The sequence below is a fragment of the Salvelinus alpinus genome, chromosome 9, assembly GCF_045679555.1.
Source record: "Salvelinus alpinus chromosome 9, SLU_Salpinus.1, whole genome shotgun sequence".
NCBI classification, from domain to species: Eukaryota; Metazoa; Chordata; class Actinopteri; order Salmoniformes; family Salmonidae; genus Salvelinus; species Salvelinus alpinus.
The window spans coordinates 41,410,909-41,429,722 of record NC_092094.1 but is presented as its reverse complement, the minus strand read 5'-3'; the positions used below and the strand labels follow the sequence as shown (position 1 = coordinate 41,429,722).

Genomic DNA, 18,814 nt, shown 5'->3' with positions numbered 1-18,814 from the left:
GTTGCATGTGGCAGGGGCTACAGTCCATTGCGGATTACAAAGACCCAGCCCAACGATGCCTCTCTACCAGACAAACTCAACATATTTTATGCATGCTTCAACAGTAACAACACCGTACCGTGTGTGAGGTACCCCACCGAAACAGAGGACTGGGTGATCTCGCTCTCCAAGGCAGACATGAGTAAGGTCTTTAATCTGGTCAACACTCACAAGGTCGTGGGGCCAGATGGTATTCTAGGGCACTCTCAAAGCATGCACAGATCAGCTGGCAGGTATATACTGTACATGGTCATTTTCAACCTCTTCTTGTCCCAGTCTGTAATTCCCACCTTTTAAGATGACTACCATCATTCCGAGTGGTGTAAAGTACTTAAGTACAAATATTTTTAAGTACTACTAAAGTAGTTTTTTGGGGTATCTGTACTTTACTTAACTATTCATATTTTTGACTACTTTTACTTCACTACATTCCTAAAGAGAATAACTTACTTTTTACTGAATACATTTCCCCTTACACCCAAAAGTAATACAATTGTGCCATCTGGTTTGCTTAATATAAGCAATTTGAAATTATCTTTGCAATTACATTAACTTTTGATACTTAAGTATATTTAAAACCAAATACTTTTAAGTAGTATTTTACAGGGTGACTTTCACTTTTACTTTTAGGTATCTTGAATGTATTGTGAGTGGACCAAGTATTTTGTCTGTTGCTCTAAAGCGGAAAGGTGGAATAAACAAGTCGGGAGCAGGTTTTGTCATAGAACAAAGTTCTCTATTGACGTATCTTTTCTTCTCCCACATGCCCACACAACCAAGGAAGATCTCACAAGGATAACACAAATCTTCTTCTTTACAGGAATTAGGAAAACAAGGTGAGTAACTTTTAACTATAGCATAAATCATGGGTGTGTCACCGTCTTAACTATACGTTCGTGGAGAGCTCATTTCTGGTGGTGGTGAGAATCAGTGTTTGCCATTCCCGTGAGGTAGTCCGTTCCTTTCTTCTGTCGTCTGTCAGGTAAGTCATCTGTTTGGAGAATCAACACCTCCTTTTTCCACTGGTTTGCTCTGGTTCTCCTGTATCTTATGTAGGAGGAAGAGAATAGGTGGTTAGTGCCGCCAGGTGTGCTTAACTGCCTCTGATCCCCTGTACTCACGTGCCAGGCTGGGATACTATCAGTGGACACAGCCTGCCTCCTGGTGGTCCTTCCACAGTATCTTTACTTTTACTCAAGTCTGACTTTCTGGTACTTTTTACACTACTGATCATTCTTGTTCCCAAGAACTGGATCACCTTGTAAATCAAAGGCTTACTTACAAGACCTTAACCAACAATGCAGTTCAAAAAATAAAGTTAAGAAAATAAAAAACATAATCAAATCAAAGTTTATTTGTCACGTGCGCTGAATACAACAGGTGTAGGTAGACCTTACAGTGAAATGCTTACTCAGAGGTTCTAACCAATAGTGCAAAAAAGGTATTAGATGAACAATAGGTAGGTAAAGAAATAAAATAACAGTAAAAAGACAGGCTATATACAGTAGTGAGGCTATAGAAGTAGCGAGGCTACATACAGACACCGGTTAGTCAGGCTGATTGAGGTAGTATGTACATGTAGATATGGTTAAAGTGACTATGCATATATGATGAACAGAGAGTAGCAGTAGCGTAAAAGAGGGGTTGGCGGGTGGTGGGTGGGACACAATGCAGATAGCCCGGTTAGCCGATGTGCGGAGGCACTGGTTGGTCGTATAGTTAAAGTGACTATGTATATATGATAAACAGAGAGTGGCAGCAGCGTAAAAAGAGGGGTTGGGGGGAGGCACACAATGCAAATCCGGGTAGCCATTTGATTACCTGTTCAGGAGTCTTATGGCTTGGGGGTAAAAACTGTTGAGAAGCCTTTTTGTCCTAGACTTGGCACTCCGGTACCGCTTGCCATGCGGTAGTAGAGAGAACAGTCTATGACTGGGGTGGCTGGGGTATTTGACAATTTTTAGGGCCTTTCTCTGACACTGCCTGGTGTAGAGGTCCTGGATGGCAGGCAGCTTAGCCCCAGTGATGTACTGGGCCGTACGCACTACCCTCTGTAGTGCCTTGCGGTCAGAGGCCGAGCAGTTGCTGTACCAGGCAGTGATGCAACCAGTCAGGATGCTCTCGATGTTGCAGCTGTAGAATCTTTTGAGGATCTCAGGACCCATGCCAAATCTTTTTAGTCTCCTGAGGGGGAATAGGCTTTGTCGTGCCCTTTTCACGACTGTCTTGGTGTGTTTGGACCATTCTAGTTTGTTGTTGATGTGGACACCAAGGAACTTGAAGCTCTCAACCTGCTCCACTACAGCCCAGTCGATGAGAATGGGGGCGTGCTCGGTCCTCCTTTTCCTGTAGTCCACAATAATCTCCTTGTTTCATGTTTCTATGAACTTTACGGGTACAATTTCGATTTTTTGTCTGCCTGTTTTGACTGCGTTTGAGCCTGTGGATTACTGAAGAAAACGCGCGAACAAAACGGAGGTTTTTGGATATAAAGACACTTTATTGAACAAAAGGAACATTTATTGAGTAAATGAATGTCTGCTGAGTGCAACCATATGAAGATCATCAAAGGTAAGGGATTAATTTTATCTCTATTTCTGACTTGTGTAACTCTTCTACTTGGCTGGTTACTGTTTGTAATGATTTGTCTGCTGGGCTATGTTCTCAAATAATCGTAAGGCATGCTTTCGCCGTAAAGCATTTTTTAAATCTGACACCGTGGTTGGATTCACAAGAAGTTAATCTTTAAACCTATGTAAAATATATTTTGTTTTCTGAATTTTTATAGTGAGTATTTCTGTATTTGAATTTGGCGCCCAGCAGTTTCACTGGCTGTTGAAGAGGTGGGACGCTAACGTCTCACGTACCCAAGAGAGGTTAAAGATCTTGCTCACATCGGCTATGGAGAGTGTGATCACACAGTTGTCCGGGAACAGCTGGTGCTCTCATACATGTTTCAGTGTTGCTTTCCTCGAAGCAAGCATAAAAGGCATTTAGCTCGTCTGGTACTGTCGGCTCGCATCACTGGGCAGCTCACGGCTGGGTTTCCCTTTGTAGTCCGTAATAGTTTTCGAGACCTGCCACATCCGACAAGCCTGGGAGCCGGTGTTGTAGGATTCAATCTTAGTCCTGTATTGACACTTTGCCTATTTGATGGTTCATCTGAGGGCATAGCAGGGTTTCTTATAAGAGTCCGGATTAGAGTCCCACTCCTTGAAAGCGGCAGCTCTAGCCTTTAGTTCGGTGCAGATGTTGCCTGTTATCCATGGCTTCTGGTCGGGATGCGAGTAAAAGGGATGTAAAAAAATCTATATTGATCTAGGTGGGTGAGGGCAGGTTGGAGCGCAATTGAGATTGTGTCGTCTATGGATCTATTGGGCGGTATGCAAATTGGAGTGGGTATAGGGTGTCTGGGATGTGAGTTCTTGTAGAACTCACATCTGTAATCATGAAGTGCTTTGAAAGGCTGGTTAAGGTACACATCAACTCCATCATTCCAGACACCCTAGACCCACTTCAATTTGCATACCGCCCAATAGATCCATAGACGACACAATCTCAATTGCACTCCACTCTGCCCTCACCCACCTAGATTCATCTTTTTTGGGGTTCACATCCCTGTTAGTGAGCATTTCTCCTTTGCCAAGATAATCCATCGACCTGACAGGTGTGGCATATCAAGAAGCTAATTAAACAGCATTATCATGTGCACCTAAAATGAGCAGTTTGTGGCAACACAATGCCACAGATGGCTCAAGATTTGAGTAATTGACATGCTCACTGCAGGAATGTCTATCAGAGCTGTTGCCATAGAATTTAATGTTCATTTCTCTACCATATGTCGCCTCCAACATTGTTTTAGAGAATTTGGCAGTATCTCCAACCGGCCTGACAACCGCAGACCACGTGTAACCACACCAGCCCAGGACCTACACATTGTCTAAGACCAGCCACCCAGACAGCTGATGAAACTGAGGAGTATTTTTGTCTGTATTAAAGCCCTTTTGAGGGGAAAAACTCATTCTGATTGGCTGGGCCTGGCTCTCCAGTGGGTGGGCCTGGCTCCCACGTGGAGGTCCTATGCCCTCATAGGACCACCCATGACTGTGCCCCTGCCCAGTCATGTGAAATCCATAGATTAGGGTCTAATGAATTTATTTCAATTGACTGATTTCCCTATATGAACTGTAACTCAGTAAAATCATTGAAAATGTTGCACGTTGCATTTATATTTTCGTTCAGTATATCTTGTACAGTTGTGTCCACCGCTTTGACAGTTCATCAGTCATTGAGGAGTGTGTGTATGTGACAGTGCCTTCAGCAAGTATTCACACCCCTTGACTTATTCCACATTAGGTTGATTTACAGCCTGAATTGAACATTTATTAAATGTAGATTTTGTGTCATTGGCCTATACCCCATAATGCCAAAGTGGATTAAAAAAAATATATATTTAAACAAATGTATTAAAAATGAAAAGCTGGAATGTCTTCAGTCAATAAGTATTCAACCCCTTTGTTATGGAAAGTCTAAATAAGTTAAGTCCAGGAGTAATAATTTGTTTATCAAGTCACATAATCTATTACATGGACACACTCTGTGTGCAATAAGATCCCTCAGTCGAGCAATGAATTTCAAACACAGATTCAACCACAGACTAGGGAGGGTTTCCTTGCAAAGAAGGGGACCTAATGGTAGATGGGTAAATAAAAAAAGACATTGAATATCCCTTTGAGTATAGTGAAATTATTAATTACACTTGGATGGTGTATCATAACACCTAAATACTACAAAGATACAGGCATCCTTCCTAACTCAGTTGCTGGAGATGAAGGAAACTGCTCAGGGATTTCACCATGAGGCCAATGGTGACTTTATAACAGTTACAGAGCTTAATGGCTGTGATAGGTTAAAAACTGATGATGGATCAACAACATTGTAGTTACTCCACAATACTAACCTAAATGACAGAATGAAAAGAAGGAAGCCTTTACTGAATAAAAATATTTCAAAACATGCATCCTGTTTGCAATAAGGCACTAAAGTAAAACAGCAAAAACATTGGCAAAGAAATGTACTTCATGTCCTGAATACAAAGTGTTATGTTTGGGGCAAATCCAACAAAACACATCACTGAGTACCACTCTGCATGGTGGTGGGTGCATCATATTATGGGTATGCTTGTCATTGGCAAGGGCTAGGGAGTTTTTTTAGGATAAAAAGAAACGGAATAGCACAGGCTAAATCCTAGAGGCAAACCTGGTTCAGTCTGCTTTCCAACACTGGTAGACAAATTCTACTTTCAGCAGGACAATAAGCTAAAGCACAAGGTCAAATACAGTGGAGTTGCTTACCAAGATGACATTGAATGTTCCGGAGTGGCCTAGTTACAGTTTTGACATAAATCGGCTTGAAAATGTATGGCAAGACCTTGCTGTCTAGCAATGATCAACAACCAACTTGACAGAGCTTGAAGAATTTTTACAATCCAGTCTCTTAGAGACTTACCCAGAAAGACTAACAGCTGTAATTGCTGCCAAAGGTGATTCTAACATGTATTGGGGAAAGGGTGATACCTAGTCAGTTGTACAACTGAATGCCTTCAACTGAAATTTGTCTTCCACATTTAACCCAACCCCTCTGAATCAGAAAGGTGCGGGGGGCTGCCTTAATCGACATCCATGTCTTCGGTGCCCGGGGAATCTATATCAGGTGGTGTGACAGGAAGGCCTGAAAATCGTTAAAGACTCCAGCCACCCAAGCCATAGACTGTTCTCTCTGCTTCCGCAAGGCACGAGGCACCGGTGCATCAGGTCTGACACCAGCAGGCTCCTGAACGCATCTATCCCTGCCATAAGACTGCTAAATAGCTAACAATATGGCTGCACAGCCTATCTGAGTTGACCCTTGTATTTTATTTAGATTTTTGCATTGTCTTTATGCACACTCTCAGGCATCTACACACTCACACACACTGACACTCCAACACACACATAACATATTTACACTGAATGTACAACACATTAGAAACACCTGCTCTTTCCATGACAGCTATGAAAGCTATGATTCCTTATTGATGTCACTTGTTAAATCCACTTCAATCAGTGTAGATGAAGGGGAGGAGACAGGTTAAAGAAAGATTTTGAAGCCTTAAGACAATTGAGACATGGATTGTGTATGTATGAGTGCCATTCAGAGGGTGAATGGGCAAGACAAAATATTGAATATTTGAACAGGGTATGCTTGTAGGTGCCAGGCGCACCAGTTTGTGTCAAGAACTGCGATGGTGCTGGGTTTTTCACTCTCAACAGTTTCTCCCGTGTATCAAGAATGGTCCACCACCCAAATAACATACAACCAACGTCAGGCCAGTGGTCGAAAACTGGCCATTGATAAAAAAGGACAAAGGAGGCTGACACGAATTGTGCAGAGCAAAAGACAGTTAGTCAACTGACAGTCCAGTACAACATTGGCGCCCAAAGACCCATAAAAGACTGCACAACTCGTCGTACCTTGACACGAATGGGGTATGGCAGCCAACGACCTTACAGAGTTCCACTTCTTTCAGCAAAAAAACAAGAAACTGCTGTTGCAGTGAACTAAAGAACGAAAACACTGGACACTGGAGAATTGGATAGGGCTGTTGCGGTGACCGTATTACCACCACATCGGCGGTCACGAGTCATGAAGGCAGTCAAATTCCATGTGACCGTTTAGTCACGGTAATTAGGCTTCTCCAAGCTCTGATGCTGCTGATGGTCATTAGTAGCCTACCAAACTTACTAACTGCCTGGTACTCAGCACTCTATTGTCCCTCTAATCACTCTGACATCAATGCAGATGTGTTCGAAAATCTAATCAAACACTTCATTAGAGCCCATGAGCTCATGTTGCTCACCATTTCTATAGGCTATGCAATTGCACGAGAAAACAGATTGATGGCCTCTACTAAAAAGAGGAGGATCCCATCAGCTTTCTATAGGCTAGACCTACTATATTTATTTATCTATTTTCCTAATATTAAGCACATTGTTTATATTTACAACAGGAGTATAGCCTACTTGGCTGCCATGAAAATGAACCACGGGAAAAGCATTCTCCATTCGCTATTTACGTGCATAGATGATATGTACAGTGGGGAGAACAAGTATTTGATACACTGCCGATTTTGCAGGTTTTCCTACTTATAAAGCATGTAGAGGTCTGTAATTTTTATCATAGGTACACTTCAACTGTGAGAGACGGAATCTAAAACAAAAATCCAGAAAATCACATTGTATGATTTTTAAGTAATTAATTTGCATTTTATTGCATGACATAAGTATTTGATCACCTACCAACCAGTAAGAATTCCGGCTCTCACAGACCTGTTCGTTTTTCTTTAAGAAGCCCTCCTGTTCTCCACTCATTACCTGTATTAACTGTACCTGTTTGAACTCGTTACCTGTATAAAAAGACACCTGTCCACACACTCAATCAAACAGACTCCAACCTCTCCACAATGGCCAAGACCAGAGAGCTGTGTAAGGACATCAGGGATAAAATTGTAGACCTGCACAAGGCTGGGATGGGCTACAGGACAATAGGCAATCAGCTTGGTGAGAAGGCAACAACTGTTGGCGCAATTATTAGAAAATGGAAGAAGTTCAAGATGACGGTCAATCACCCTCGGTCTGGGGCTCCATGCAAGATCTCACCTCGTGGGACATCAATGATCATGAGGAAGGTGAGGGATCAGCCCAGAACTACACGGCAGGACCTGGTCAATGACCTGAAGAGAGCTGGGACCACAGTCTCAAAGAAAACCATTAGTAACACACTACGCCGTCATGGATTAAAATCCTGCAGCGCACGCAATGTCCCCCTGATCAAGCCAGCGCATGTCCAGGCCCGTCTGAAGTTTGCCAATGACCATCTGGATGATCCAGAGGAGGAATGGGAGAAGGTCACGTGGTCTGATGAGACAAAAATAGAGCTTTTTGGTCTAAACTCCACTCGCCGTGTTTGGAGGAAGAAGAAGGATGAGTACAACCCCAAGAACACCATCCCAACCGTGAAGCATGGCGGTGGAAACATCATTCTTTGGGGATGCTTTTCTGCAAAGGGGACAGGACGACTGCACCGTATTGAGGGGAGGATGGATGGGGCCATGTATCGCGAGATCTTGGCCAACAACCTCCTTCCCTCAGTAAGAGCATTGAAGATGGGTCGTGGCTGGGTCTTCCAGCATGACAACGACCCGAAACACACAGCCAGGGCAACTAAGGAGTGGCTCCGTAAGAAGCATCTCAAGGTCCTGGAGTGGCCTAGCCAGTCTCCAGACCTGAACCCAATAGAAAATCTTTGGAGGGAGCTGAAAGTCCGTATTGCCCAGCGACAGCCCCGAAACCTGAAGGACCTGGAGAAAGTCTGTATGGAGGAGTGGGCCAAAATCCCTGCTGCAGTGTGTGCAAACCTGGTCAAGAACTACAGGAAACGTATGATCTCTGTAATTGCAAACAAAGGTTTCTGTACCAAATATTAAGTTCTGCTTTTCTGATGTATCAAATACTTATGTCATGCAATAAAATGCAAATTAATTACTTAAAAATCATACAATGTGATTTTCTGGATTTTTGTTTTAGATTCCGTCTCTCACAGTTGAAGTGTACCTATGGTAAAAATTACAGACCTCGACATGCTTTGTAAGTAGGAAAACCTGCAAAATCGGCAGTGTATCAAATACTTGTTCTCCCCACTGTATTTTTTCCCGCTGACCCAGATTCAAGACAGGTGCATGATAATGGTCCATTCTAAATCAAAACAAATTTCACACATATATTATTTAGTATATGTAAAGACAAGATTAAATCAAGAACAGTCTGATGGGTGACAATATTAGCCTATCACTTGTGAATTATATACTATCACTTGTAAATGATGCCCAGCATAAGAAACATCATTTTATTTTGCGACTTTTTCTAATCATAGTCGCACATCTCATGTAGCCTAGCCCATAGGCCTAAATGTTTTTATAAGGTTTGTATCACAACTAATGTGGCTAAACAACTTCTTAAAATTAAGCATATTAATCAGCTTTCCAAGGGGGTTAAAGCCTAACTGGCATACATAAACAGCGCGTGAGTTTCAAGTTTGGGGAAGATCATTTTCACCATAAAAATGCAGCTTTATAATAAAAGCTTTACATGCATAATCACATTTGCGGTCACTTTTGATAATGGTGTTTTCCCACTAATGGAACATTTGCACTTATAGCATACTGCCATGTGTGCAATGCTACACTTATAATGTGAAGAAATAGCTTAATAGTTTATCAACATTTTAAGCTAAATATTCTGATCTGTTGCGTCAGCCAAATTGCATAAAAAATGTTTTTTGATGCTAGTGGTTGTATTGATTTGGGATCTATTGCATCCCACAACTGTCCCAGACTATGTTTGGAATATTTATTTCTCTCACAGAATAGAATAGGTCGACTTTTGTACTACGGGGGATAGTAGATTGACAGATTGCTGTTCGTTAGGCCTACTCATTTTGTTGGCTGACGAAAGTAAATGTGGACAGTTCTTCTTCTTCCAGGTGCTTAGGAGCACCCAGCACTCAGGGAGAACGGCACAACGCAGTACTCCCTGACACTGACCGCAAAATGCATGGATTTGTTAAGGGTGCAAAAAGGGATGTCACTTATTTTTTTCAAATCATCATTAGAGTCGTATCATGTAGCCTTAGAATGTCTTTAAAATCAAAACATATACACTACCGGCCAAAGGTTTTAGAACACCTACTCATTCAAAAGTTTTTCATTTTTTAAACTATTTTCTACATTGAAGAATAATAGTGAAGGCATCAAAACTATGAAATAACACATATGGAATCATGTAGTAAACAAAAAAGTGTTAAACAAATCAAAATATATGTTATATTTGAGATTCTTCAATAGCTACCCTTTGCCTTGATGACAGCTTTTCACACTCTTGGCATTCTCTCAACCAGCTTCACCTAGAATGCTTTTCCAACAGTCTTGAATTCCCACATATACTGAGCACGTGTTGGCTGCTTTTCCTTCACTCTGCGGTCCGACTCATCCCAAACCATCTCAATTTGGTTGAGGTCAGGGGAATGTGGAGGCCAGGTCATCTGATGCAGCACTCCATCACTCCCCTTCTTGGCCAAATAGCCCTCACACAGCCTGGGGTGTGTTGGGTCATAACCTGTTGAAAAACAAATGATAGTCCCACTAAGCCCAAACCAGATGGGATGGCATATCGCTAATGCTGTGGTAGCCATGCTGGTTAAGTGTGCCTTGAATTCTAAATAAATCACTGACAGTGTCACCAGCAAAGTACCACCACACCTCCTCCTCCATGCTTTATGGTGGGAAATACACATGCGGAGATCATCCGGTCACCCTCACCGCGACTCACAAAGACACAGCGGTTCGAACCAAAAATTACAAATTTGGACTCATCAGACCAAAGGACAGATTTCCACCAGTCTAATGTCCATTTCTCGTGTTTCTTGGCCCAAGCAAGTCTCATCTTCTTATTTGTGTCCTTTAGTAGTGGTTTCTTTGCAGCAATTCGACCATGAAGGCCTGATTAACACAGTCTCCTCTGAACAGTTGGTGTTACTTGAACTCTGTGAAGCATTTATTTGGGCAAACATTTCTGAGGCTGGTAACTCTAATGAACTTATCCTCTGCAGCGGAGGTAACTCTGGGTCTTCCTTTCCTGTGGCGGTCCTCATGTCAGCCAGTTTCATCATAGCGCTTGATGGTTTTAGTTACAGCACTTGAAGAAACTTTCAAAGGGTTTAAACACTGTTTCCCATGCTTGTTCAATGAACCATATTCAATTAGTGAACATGCACCTGTGGAACGGTTGTTAAGACACAGCTTACAGCTTACAGACGGTAGGCAATTAAGGTCACAGTTATGAAAACTTAGGATACTAAAGAGGCCTTTCTACAGACACTGAAAAACACAAAAAAAAAGATGCCCGGGGTCCCTGCTCATCTGTGTGAACGTGCCTAAGGCATGCTGCAAGGAGGCATGAGGACTGCAGATGTGGCCAGGGAAATAAATTGCAATGTCCTTACCGTGAGACGCCTAAGACAGCGCTGCAGGGAAACAGAACGGACAGCTGATTGCCCTCGCAGTGGCAGACCACGTGTAACAACACCTGCACAGGATCGGTACATCCGAACATCACACCTGCGGGACAGGTACAGGATGGCAACAACAACTGCCCGAGTTACATCAGGAATGCACAATCCCTCTATCAGTGCTCAGACAGTCCGCAATAGGCTGAGAGAGGCTGGGGCTTGTAGGCCTGTTGTAAGGCAGGTCCCCACCAGACATCACCGGCAACAACGTCGCCTATGGGCACAAACCCACCATTGCTGGACCAGACAGGGCTGGTAAAAAGTGTTTTTCACTGACGAGTCACGGTTTTGTCTCACCAGAGGTGATGGTCGGGTCACGTTTATCGTAGAAGGAATGAGCCTTACACCAAGGCCTATACTCTGGAGCGGGATCGATTTGGAGGCGGAGGGTCCGTCATGGTCTGGGGCGGTGTGTCACAGCATCATCGGACTGAACTTGTTGTCATTGCAGGCAATCTCAACGCTGTGCGTTACAGGGAAGACATCCTCCTCCTTCATGTGGTACCCTTCCTGCAGGCTCATCCTGACATGACCCTGCAGCATGACAATGCCACCAGCCATACTGCTCCTTCTGTGCGTGATTTCCTGCAAGACAGGAATGTCAGTGTTCTGCCATGGCCAACGAAGAGCCTGGATCTCAATCCCATTGAGCACGTCTGGGACCTGTTGGATCGGAGGGTGAGGGCTAGGGCCATTCCCCCCCAGAAATGTCCGGGAACTTGCAGGTGCCTTGGTGGAAGAGTGGGGTAACATCTCACAGCGAGAACTGGCAAATCTGGTGCAGTCCACGAGGAGAAGATGCGCTGCAGTACTTAATGCAGCTGGTGGCCACACCAGATACTGACTGTTACTTTTGATTTTGACCACCCCTTTGTTCAGGAACACATTATTCCATTTATGTTAGTCACATGACTGTGGAACTTGTTCAGTTTATGTTTCAGTTGTTGAATCTTGTTATGTTCATACAAATATGTACACATGTTAAGTTTGCTGAAAATAAATGCAGTTGACAGTGAGAGGACGTTTCTTTTTTTTGCTGAGTTTAACTTCTTACTTTCATGTGTTCTTCTTATTTGTTGTGTTTTTGTTCTACCTTATGTTATTTTACTATATTGATATTGATTACTACATTGCTGGGTTTAGAGCTTGCAAGAAATTCATTTCACTGTACTTGTGCAGTTGACATCAATATGTGCTCTGGTTGCTCTGGATAAGAGTGTCTGCTGAATGACCACAATGTACATGTAAATGTAAAAAACAAACACTTGAAAAGGATACTGGGTATTATTCTACTGAACTCCGCCCCCAAACAGGTACAAAATTGGGTAGTTGGGACCAGACCAGATTTTTGTGAGTCATAGTCTAGGCTATGTTTCACAAGTTTGAACAGCACAGTACAGTACGGCACAGTTCAGTACAGCAGAGCACAGCAGAGTACAGTATGATACAGGACAGTATAGTTTTATTCAGTAGAGTACAGTACAGTAGAATTGTATTCAGTAGATTCAAGTACAGTAGCGTCTAGTACAGCACAGTTTATTTAGAGTACACTACAGTAAAGTACAGTACAGTTCAATTCAGTAGAGTACAGTACAGTTTAGTTCAGTAGAGTAGAGTAGATTAGAGTCAAGTAGGGTACATTATACTGTACAAAACTCTACTGTGCTCTACTGTACCTATCTATACTTTACTTTTCTGTACTGTACTGTACTTTTCTTTATTGTACTGTAATGTACTGTACTCTGCTGCGCTCTATTGTACTGTACTGTGTTGTATGGTGCTGTCCAAACTTGTGAAACATAGATGTCCATATTTGGGCAAAATCAAGGCTGGTCCAGACCAAATCGGAACCAATTTTATATGTCGATGTTTGGGCCAAATATACGCCTGACCAACGTCCGTGAACATTTAGATCAAGGCCGGTCTGCGCTTAGTGGGATGTTGCCCTCTCCTCTCCGCATCACATGCAAATGGGACTGCTCTCTAACCTGTAGCCACAGCCTTCTATGGCCATTTGAGATCTCCATGTGAGTCGTTGATGGATTGATTGATTGAGTTTTAAAAAACACACGGGACATACATATAAAAAAAACGTGACAGGAATATTACAAAATCCGCAATACTGGTCCTCCCTTGCCGATAATGTGTCACGACTGCTGAAATAGCTCTCTAAAGCCACGACACATCGACAGTGGTTAGGAACTAGTCCCTTAGCCTTCTCTGCCATCCCGACCACCGCATGCATGCATTTGTTGTTCAAATAGCCAGCTAGCTAGCGATCAAGTCAAACAAGTAGACTTTTCATCTCAGTCCTGCAACTCTGTAAGTCAAGACAACCAGATGCTGGTGAACAAAACCCAGAGCAATTAAAACCCCATGTCATTTCAGCATTGGTAAGAAGAAGTTTAGTCCAAATTGGATGTTGGGTACTATATTTATTGAATATTATATAAATCCTATAAATTAAAATTGCCAATTTAGGTGCAATTAGCTTTAGCTATTAAGCTAATTAGCTATTAGCTTAATTTCTCAGATCAAATTATATTTCAACCAAATAATAATGTCTAACTACAGAAACCATTTTAGAACACTCAGACGGTGGGTGTCGAATCCTCTTTGTTGTGCCTTTTTGTTGTTGTTGTTGGAATGACCCATGCAAATGGGTGGATTACAGAGTGTGTAACAGATACAGTAAAACTCCTTGTCCTGCTCACACTGCCTCTCCACAGGGACGTGATGACGTCGCTGGGGGATAAAGGCTCTGTCCAGACACAGACCAAGGTCCTGTCCCAGGGCTGCTGGACGCAGGTCAGCTGTCTCTGCTGTGTGTCTGAGCGGGTGGAGCCCCTGGTCCTCATCCAGCTTCCAGACAGCGTCCAGCCTGTCACCAAGAGGTGGCTCATCTCCCTGATTGAAGCTTCAAAGAGACATGGAGGTGAGAGGTCAGGTCGTATAGGGTCAGCAGCAGATCAGAGGCCTGACTGTTCTTCAGTCTGTGTTGCTTGTTTTGTTCCAGCCGAGTGCTATTAACACATCTGATTCAACTGATTCACCTGGGCTTGATGATTTGTTTATTAGTTGAGTCTCTAGTTTCAAAGTAGTCAGCCACATCAGGTTAATCCTGATGAAATGTTGCACAATACAACTGCAGGAGCAATCCATGTGTCTTAGTTTATTAGCTGAATTAAGTGTCAATAATTACTGGGCTGAAACCAAAGCATATACTAAGATCACTGCAGTAGAGGCAGGAGTACTGTAATTGACCCTCTCCTCCTCCCTGGACTAGGAGCAGCTTTGCTGGCCCACCCTGGAGAGGATGAGTGTGGAAATGTGATCGTGGTGTCTGCTCCTCGCTGCACCCTTCTCAGAGCCACGGAGGATCTGGGTCTGTGTAAGAAATACCGCAATGAAGAGATGGCTTCTTTCTCCTACCACGACAGAGACAACTTCACCAATGTCGGTAAGAATGTTGGTAATATTGGGGGAAGAGTAGAAGGATATTAAAGGTAATAGCAGTTACAAGTTGTAACAGATCTTCAGCACCCAATACACCTTCTGTAGGAATAGAATCAACAAAATACACATTCACTGTTGTATTAGTGTGGTAATATAGACAAAATTACATATTAAATGTAATATACAGTACCAGTCAAAAGTTTAGACACACCTACTCATTAAAGGTTTTTTATTTATTTGTACAATTTTCTACATTGTAGAATAATAGTGAAGACATCAAAACGATGAAATAACACACATGGAATCATGTAGTAACCCAAAAAAAGTGTTAAACTAATCAAAATATATTTTAGATTCTTCAAAGTAGCCACCCTTTGCCTTGATGACAGCTTCACTCTCTCTAAACCAGCTTCACGAGGAATGCTTTTCCAATAGCCTTGAAGGAGTTCCCACATATGCTGAGCACTTGTTGGCTGCTTTTCCTTTACTCTGCGGTCCGACTCATCCTAAACCATCTCAATTTGGTTGTGTTTTGGGTCATTGTCCTGTTGAAAACAAATGATAGTCCCACTAAGCGCAAACCTGATGGGATGGCGTATCGCTGCATAAAGCTTTCGTAGTCATGCTGGATAAGTGTGCCTAGAAATCTAAATAAATCACAGACAGTTCATTAAATTTTCCAGATTAACTGACCTTCATGTTTTAAAGTAATGATGGACTGTCGTTTCTCTTTGCTTATTTGAGCTGATCTTGCCATAATATGGACTTGGTCTTTTACCAAATAGGGCTATCTTCTGTATACCACCCCTACTTTGTTACAACACAATGATTGGCTCAAACGCATTAATAAGGAAAACAAATTCCACAAATTAACCATTAACAAGGCACACCTGTTAATTGAAATGCATTCCAGGTGACTACCTCATGAAGCTGGTTGAGAGAATGCCAAGAGTGTGCAAAGCTGTCATCAAGGCAAAGGGTGGCTACTTTGAAGAATCTCAAATATAAAATGTTACTACATGATTCCAAATGTGTTATTTCATAGGGATGGAGGCGACAGGTAGCGTAGTGTTGGGCCAGTAACCAAAAGGCTGCTGGATCTAATCCCTGAGCTGACAAGGTACTCTGTTGTTCTGCCCTTGAACAAGGCAGTTAACCCACTGTTCCCCAGTAGGCCGTCATTGTAAATAAGAATTTGTTCTTAACTGACTTGCCTAGTTAAATAAAGTTTAAATAAAAAATCATAGTTTTGATGTCTTCACTATTTCTACAGTGTAGAAAATAGTAATAATAAAGAAAAACTTTTGAATGAGTAGGTGTGTCCAAACTTTTGCCTGGTATTGTATATGACAGTCTTGATTGACGCCTGTCCTCTGTGTTACCAGATGACATGCAGGAGTTCCTGACGCTAGCGGAGCGTCAGTACATAGTCAAGATTGAGCTGGACTCTCTACAGGCCCAGAAGAAGCAGAGAATCCCTGGAGTCCCAGAGGCTCTGGGGGTCCTGGAGCCCTGGGAGAACATCTGTGAGTCTTTACATGTGCGCGTGTGTGTGTGTGTGTGTGTGTGTGTGTGTGTGTGTGTGTGTGTGTGTGTGTGTGTGTGTGTGTGTGTGTGTGTGTGTGTGTGTGTGTGTGTGTGTGTGTGTGTGTGTGTGTGTGTGTGTGTTTGCTTGATATGTGAATAGAGTGATGTAAATGGGGATTCCTAGAACAAATAAGGACCAAGATTTGGGGGATTTTCCTTTGGAGAAAGTATTGTTTACATATATTTGACATTTGTATCTTTAAACATACTTGAGAAATAATTAATTGAAGTTAGAATATTTGTGGACTTACCCAGGCCTCCTTTAAGACTGTAATGGTGTGCTACAAGGTGCTACAAATCAAAAGTTGGTGTCTTATGAAGCTTTACCGCTTGCTCTTTAATATGAGTAGTATTTTGATTTCAATAACACATTTCTTACATTAATTTATGAACATTGAATAATATAAACATGAAAATTGAAAGAATACAATTTGGCATATCTGTCAATATATTGCTTGTGCACATGTGTGCCATTTGCTTACCTCAGCATGTTCTGTCTCCTATGTCATGATCTTGCTTAGCTAAGCTGTTCTGCAGCAGAGCAGAGCACCACCTCTGGCTCATCATTTCAGTGCTCTCTCCGGTCCTCTCTCACTGCTCTGTGATCTGTATTCGTCTGAGAACTACAACACACTGTCCCTTACGTATGTTGGATAGTGTTAACAATGTAATACAGCCAAGCTTCTGGCTATGTTACCCCCTGTTACCCGTCTGTATGTGTAATAATGGTAGAGGTATGGTACAGTTCCCTGATGTAGCCCTTCCGTCCTGTCTCTGTGTTGTAGGTCAGAGGCTGGTGAGGGCAGGAGTGATAAAGGACATCTTCCCTCTACATGACCAGCAGAGACTGAATGACGTCTGCAGAAGGTGGTACTCTAAGAAGCAGATCTGGAGACAGCCTCTCGGTAAACAGCAACATACAGTAAACACACACAAAAAAAAGTGACATGCTTTTTTTAGAGTTAGCAATCTAGCTAAGTGTTTTGATTTCCCACTTCCTCAGGTGCTGAAGAATACACTCTTAGAAAAAGGGGTTCCAAAAGGGTTATTTGGCTGTCCCCATTGGGATCCATGTAGAACACTCTGGGAAAAGGGTTATTTGGCTGTCCCCATTGGGATCCATGTAGAACACTCTGGGAAAAGGGTTATTTGGCTGTCCCCATTGGGATCCATGTAGAACACTCTGGGAAAAGGGTTATTTCTACAGTGGGGAGAACAAGTATTTGATACACTGCCGATTTTGCAGGTTTTCCTACTTACAAAGCACGTAGAGGTCTGTCATTTTTATCATCGGTACACTTCTACTGTGAGAGTCGGAATCTAAAACAAAAATCCAGAAAATCACATTGTATGATTTTTAAGTAATTAATTTGCATTTTATTGCATGACATAAGTATTTGATACATCAGAAAAGCAGAACTTAATATTTGGTACAGAAACCTTTGTTTGCAATTACAGAGATCATACGTTTCCTGTAGTTCTTGACCAGGTTTGCACACACTGCAGCAGGGATTTTGGCCCACTCCTCCATACAGACCTTCTCCAGATCTTTCAGGTTTCGGGGCTGTCGCTGGGCAATACGGACTTTCAGCTCCCTCCAAAGATTTTCTATTGGGTTCAGGTCTGGAGACTGGCTAGGCCACTCCAGGACCTTGAGATGCTTCTTACGGAGCCACTCCTTAGTTGCCCTGGCTGTGTGTTTCGGGTCGTTGTCATGCTGGAAGATCCAGCCACGACCCATCTTCAATGCTCTTACTGAGGGTAGGAGGTTGTTGGCCAAGATCTCGCGATACATGGCCCCATCCATCCTCCACTCAATACGGTAGAGTCGTCCTGTCCCCTTTGCAGAAAAGCATCCCCAAAGAATGATGTTTCCACCTCCATGCTTCACGGTTGGGATGGTGTTCTTGGGGTTGTACTCATCCTTCTTCTTCCTCCAAACACGGCGAGTGGAGTTTAGACCAAAAAGCTCAATTTTTGTCTCATCAGACCACATGACCTTCTCCCATTCCTCCTCTGGATCATCCAGATGGTCATTGGCAAACTTCAGACGGGCCTGGACATGCGCTGGCTTGAGCAGGGGGACCTTGCGTGCGCTGCAGGATTTTAATCCATGACGGCGTAGTGTGTTACTAATGGTTTTCTTTGAGACTGTGGTCCCAGCTCTCTTCCGGTCATTGACCAGGTCCTGCCGTGTAGTTCTGGGCTGATCCCTCACCTTCCTCATGATCATTGATGCCCCACGAGGTGAGATCTTGCATGGAGCCCCAGACCGAGGGTGATTGACCGTCATCTTGAACTTCTTCCATTTTCTAATAATTGCGCCAACAGTTGTTGCCTTCTCACCAAGCTGCTTGCCTATTGTCCTGTAGCCCATCCCAGCCTTGTGTAGGTCTACAATTTTATCCCTGATGTCCTTACACAGCTCTCTGGTCTTGGCCATTGTGGAGAGGTTGGAGTCTGTTTGATTGAGTGTGTGGACAGGTGTCTTTTATACAGGTAACGAGTTCAAACAGGTGCAGTTAATACAGGTAATGAGTGGAGAACAGGAGGGCTTCTTAAAGAAAAA

The 18,814-nt window shown here is 42.9% G+C and overlaps 1 protein-coding gene across 1 annotated transcript in view; it reads left to right on the top strand.

The window, feature by feature from the left end:
* The first annotated feature begins 689 nt into the window (after nucleotides 1-689).
* The window catches only part of LOC139530109 (anoctamin-10-like), a 31,447-nt gene continuing 13,322 nt past the window's right edge, over nucleotides 690-18,814 (top strand). Inside the window, exons 1-5 of the mRNA XM_071326210.1 lie at nucleotides 690-875; nucleotides 13,932-14,137; nucleotides 14,489-14,662; nucleotides 16,044-16,184; nucleotides 17,031-17,150. Coding sequence (XP_071182311.1) covers nucleotides 13,939-14,137; nucleotides 14,489-14,662; nucleotides 16,044-16,184; nucleotides 17,031-17,150 — 634 coding nt within the window. The 5' untranslated portion in view covers nucleotides 690-875; nucleotides 13,932-13,938. The remainder of the gene's footprint in view (nucleotides 876-13,931; nucleotides 14,138-14,488; nucleotides 14,663-16,043; nucleotides 16,185-17,030; nucleotides 17,151-18,814) is intronic.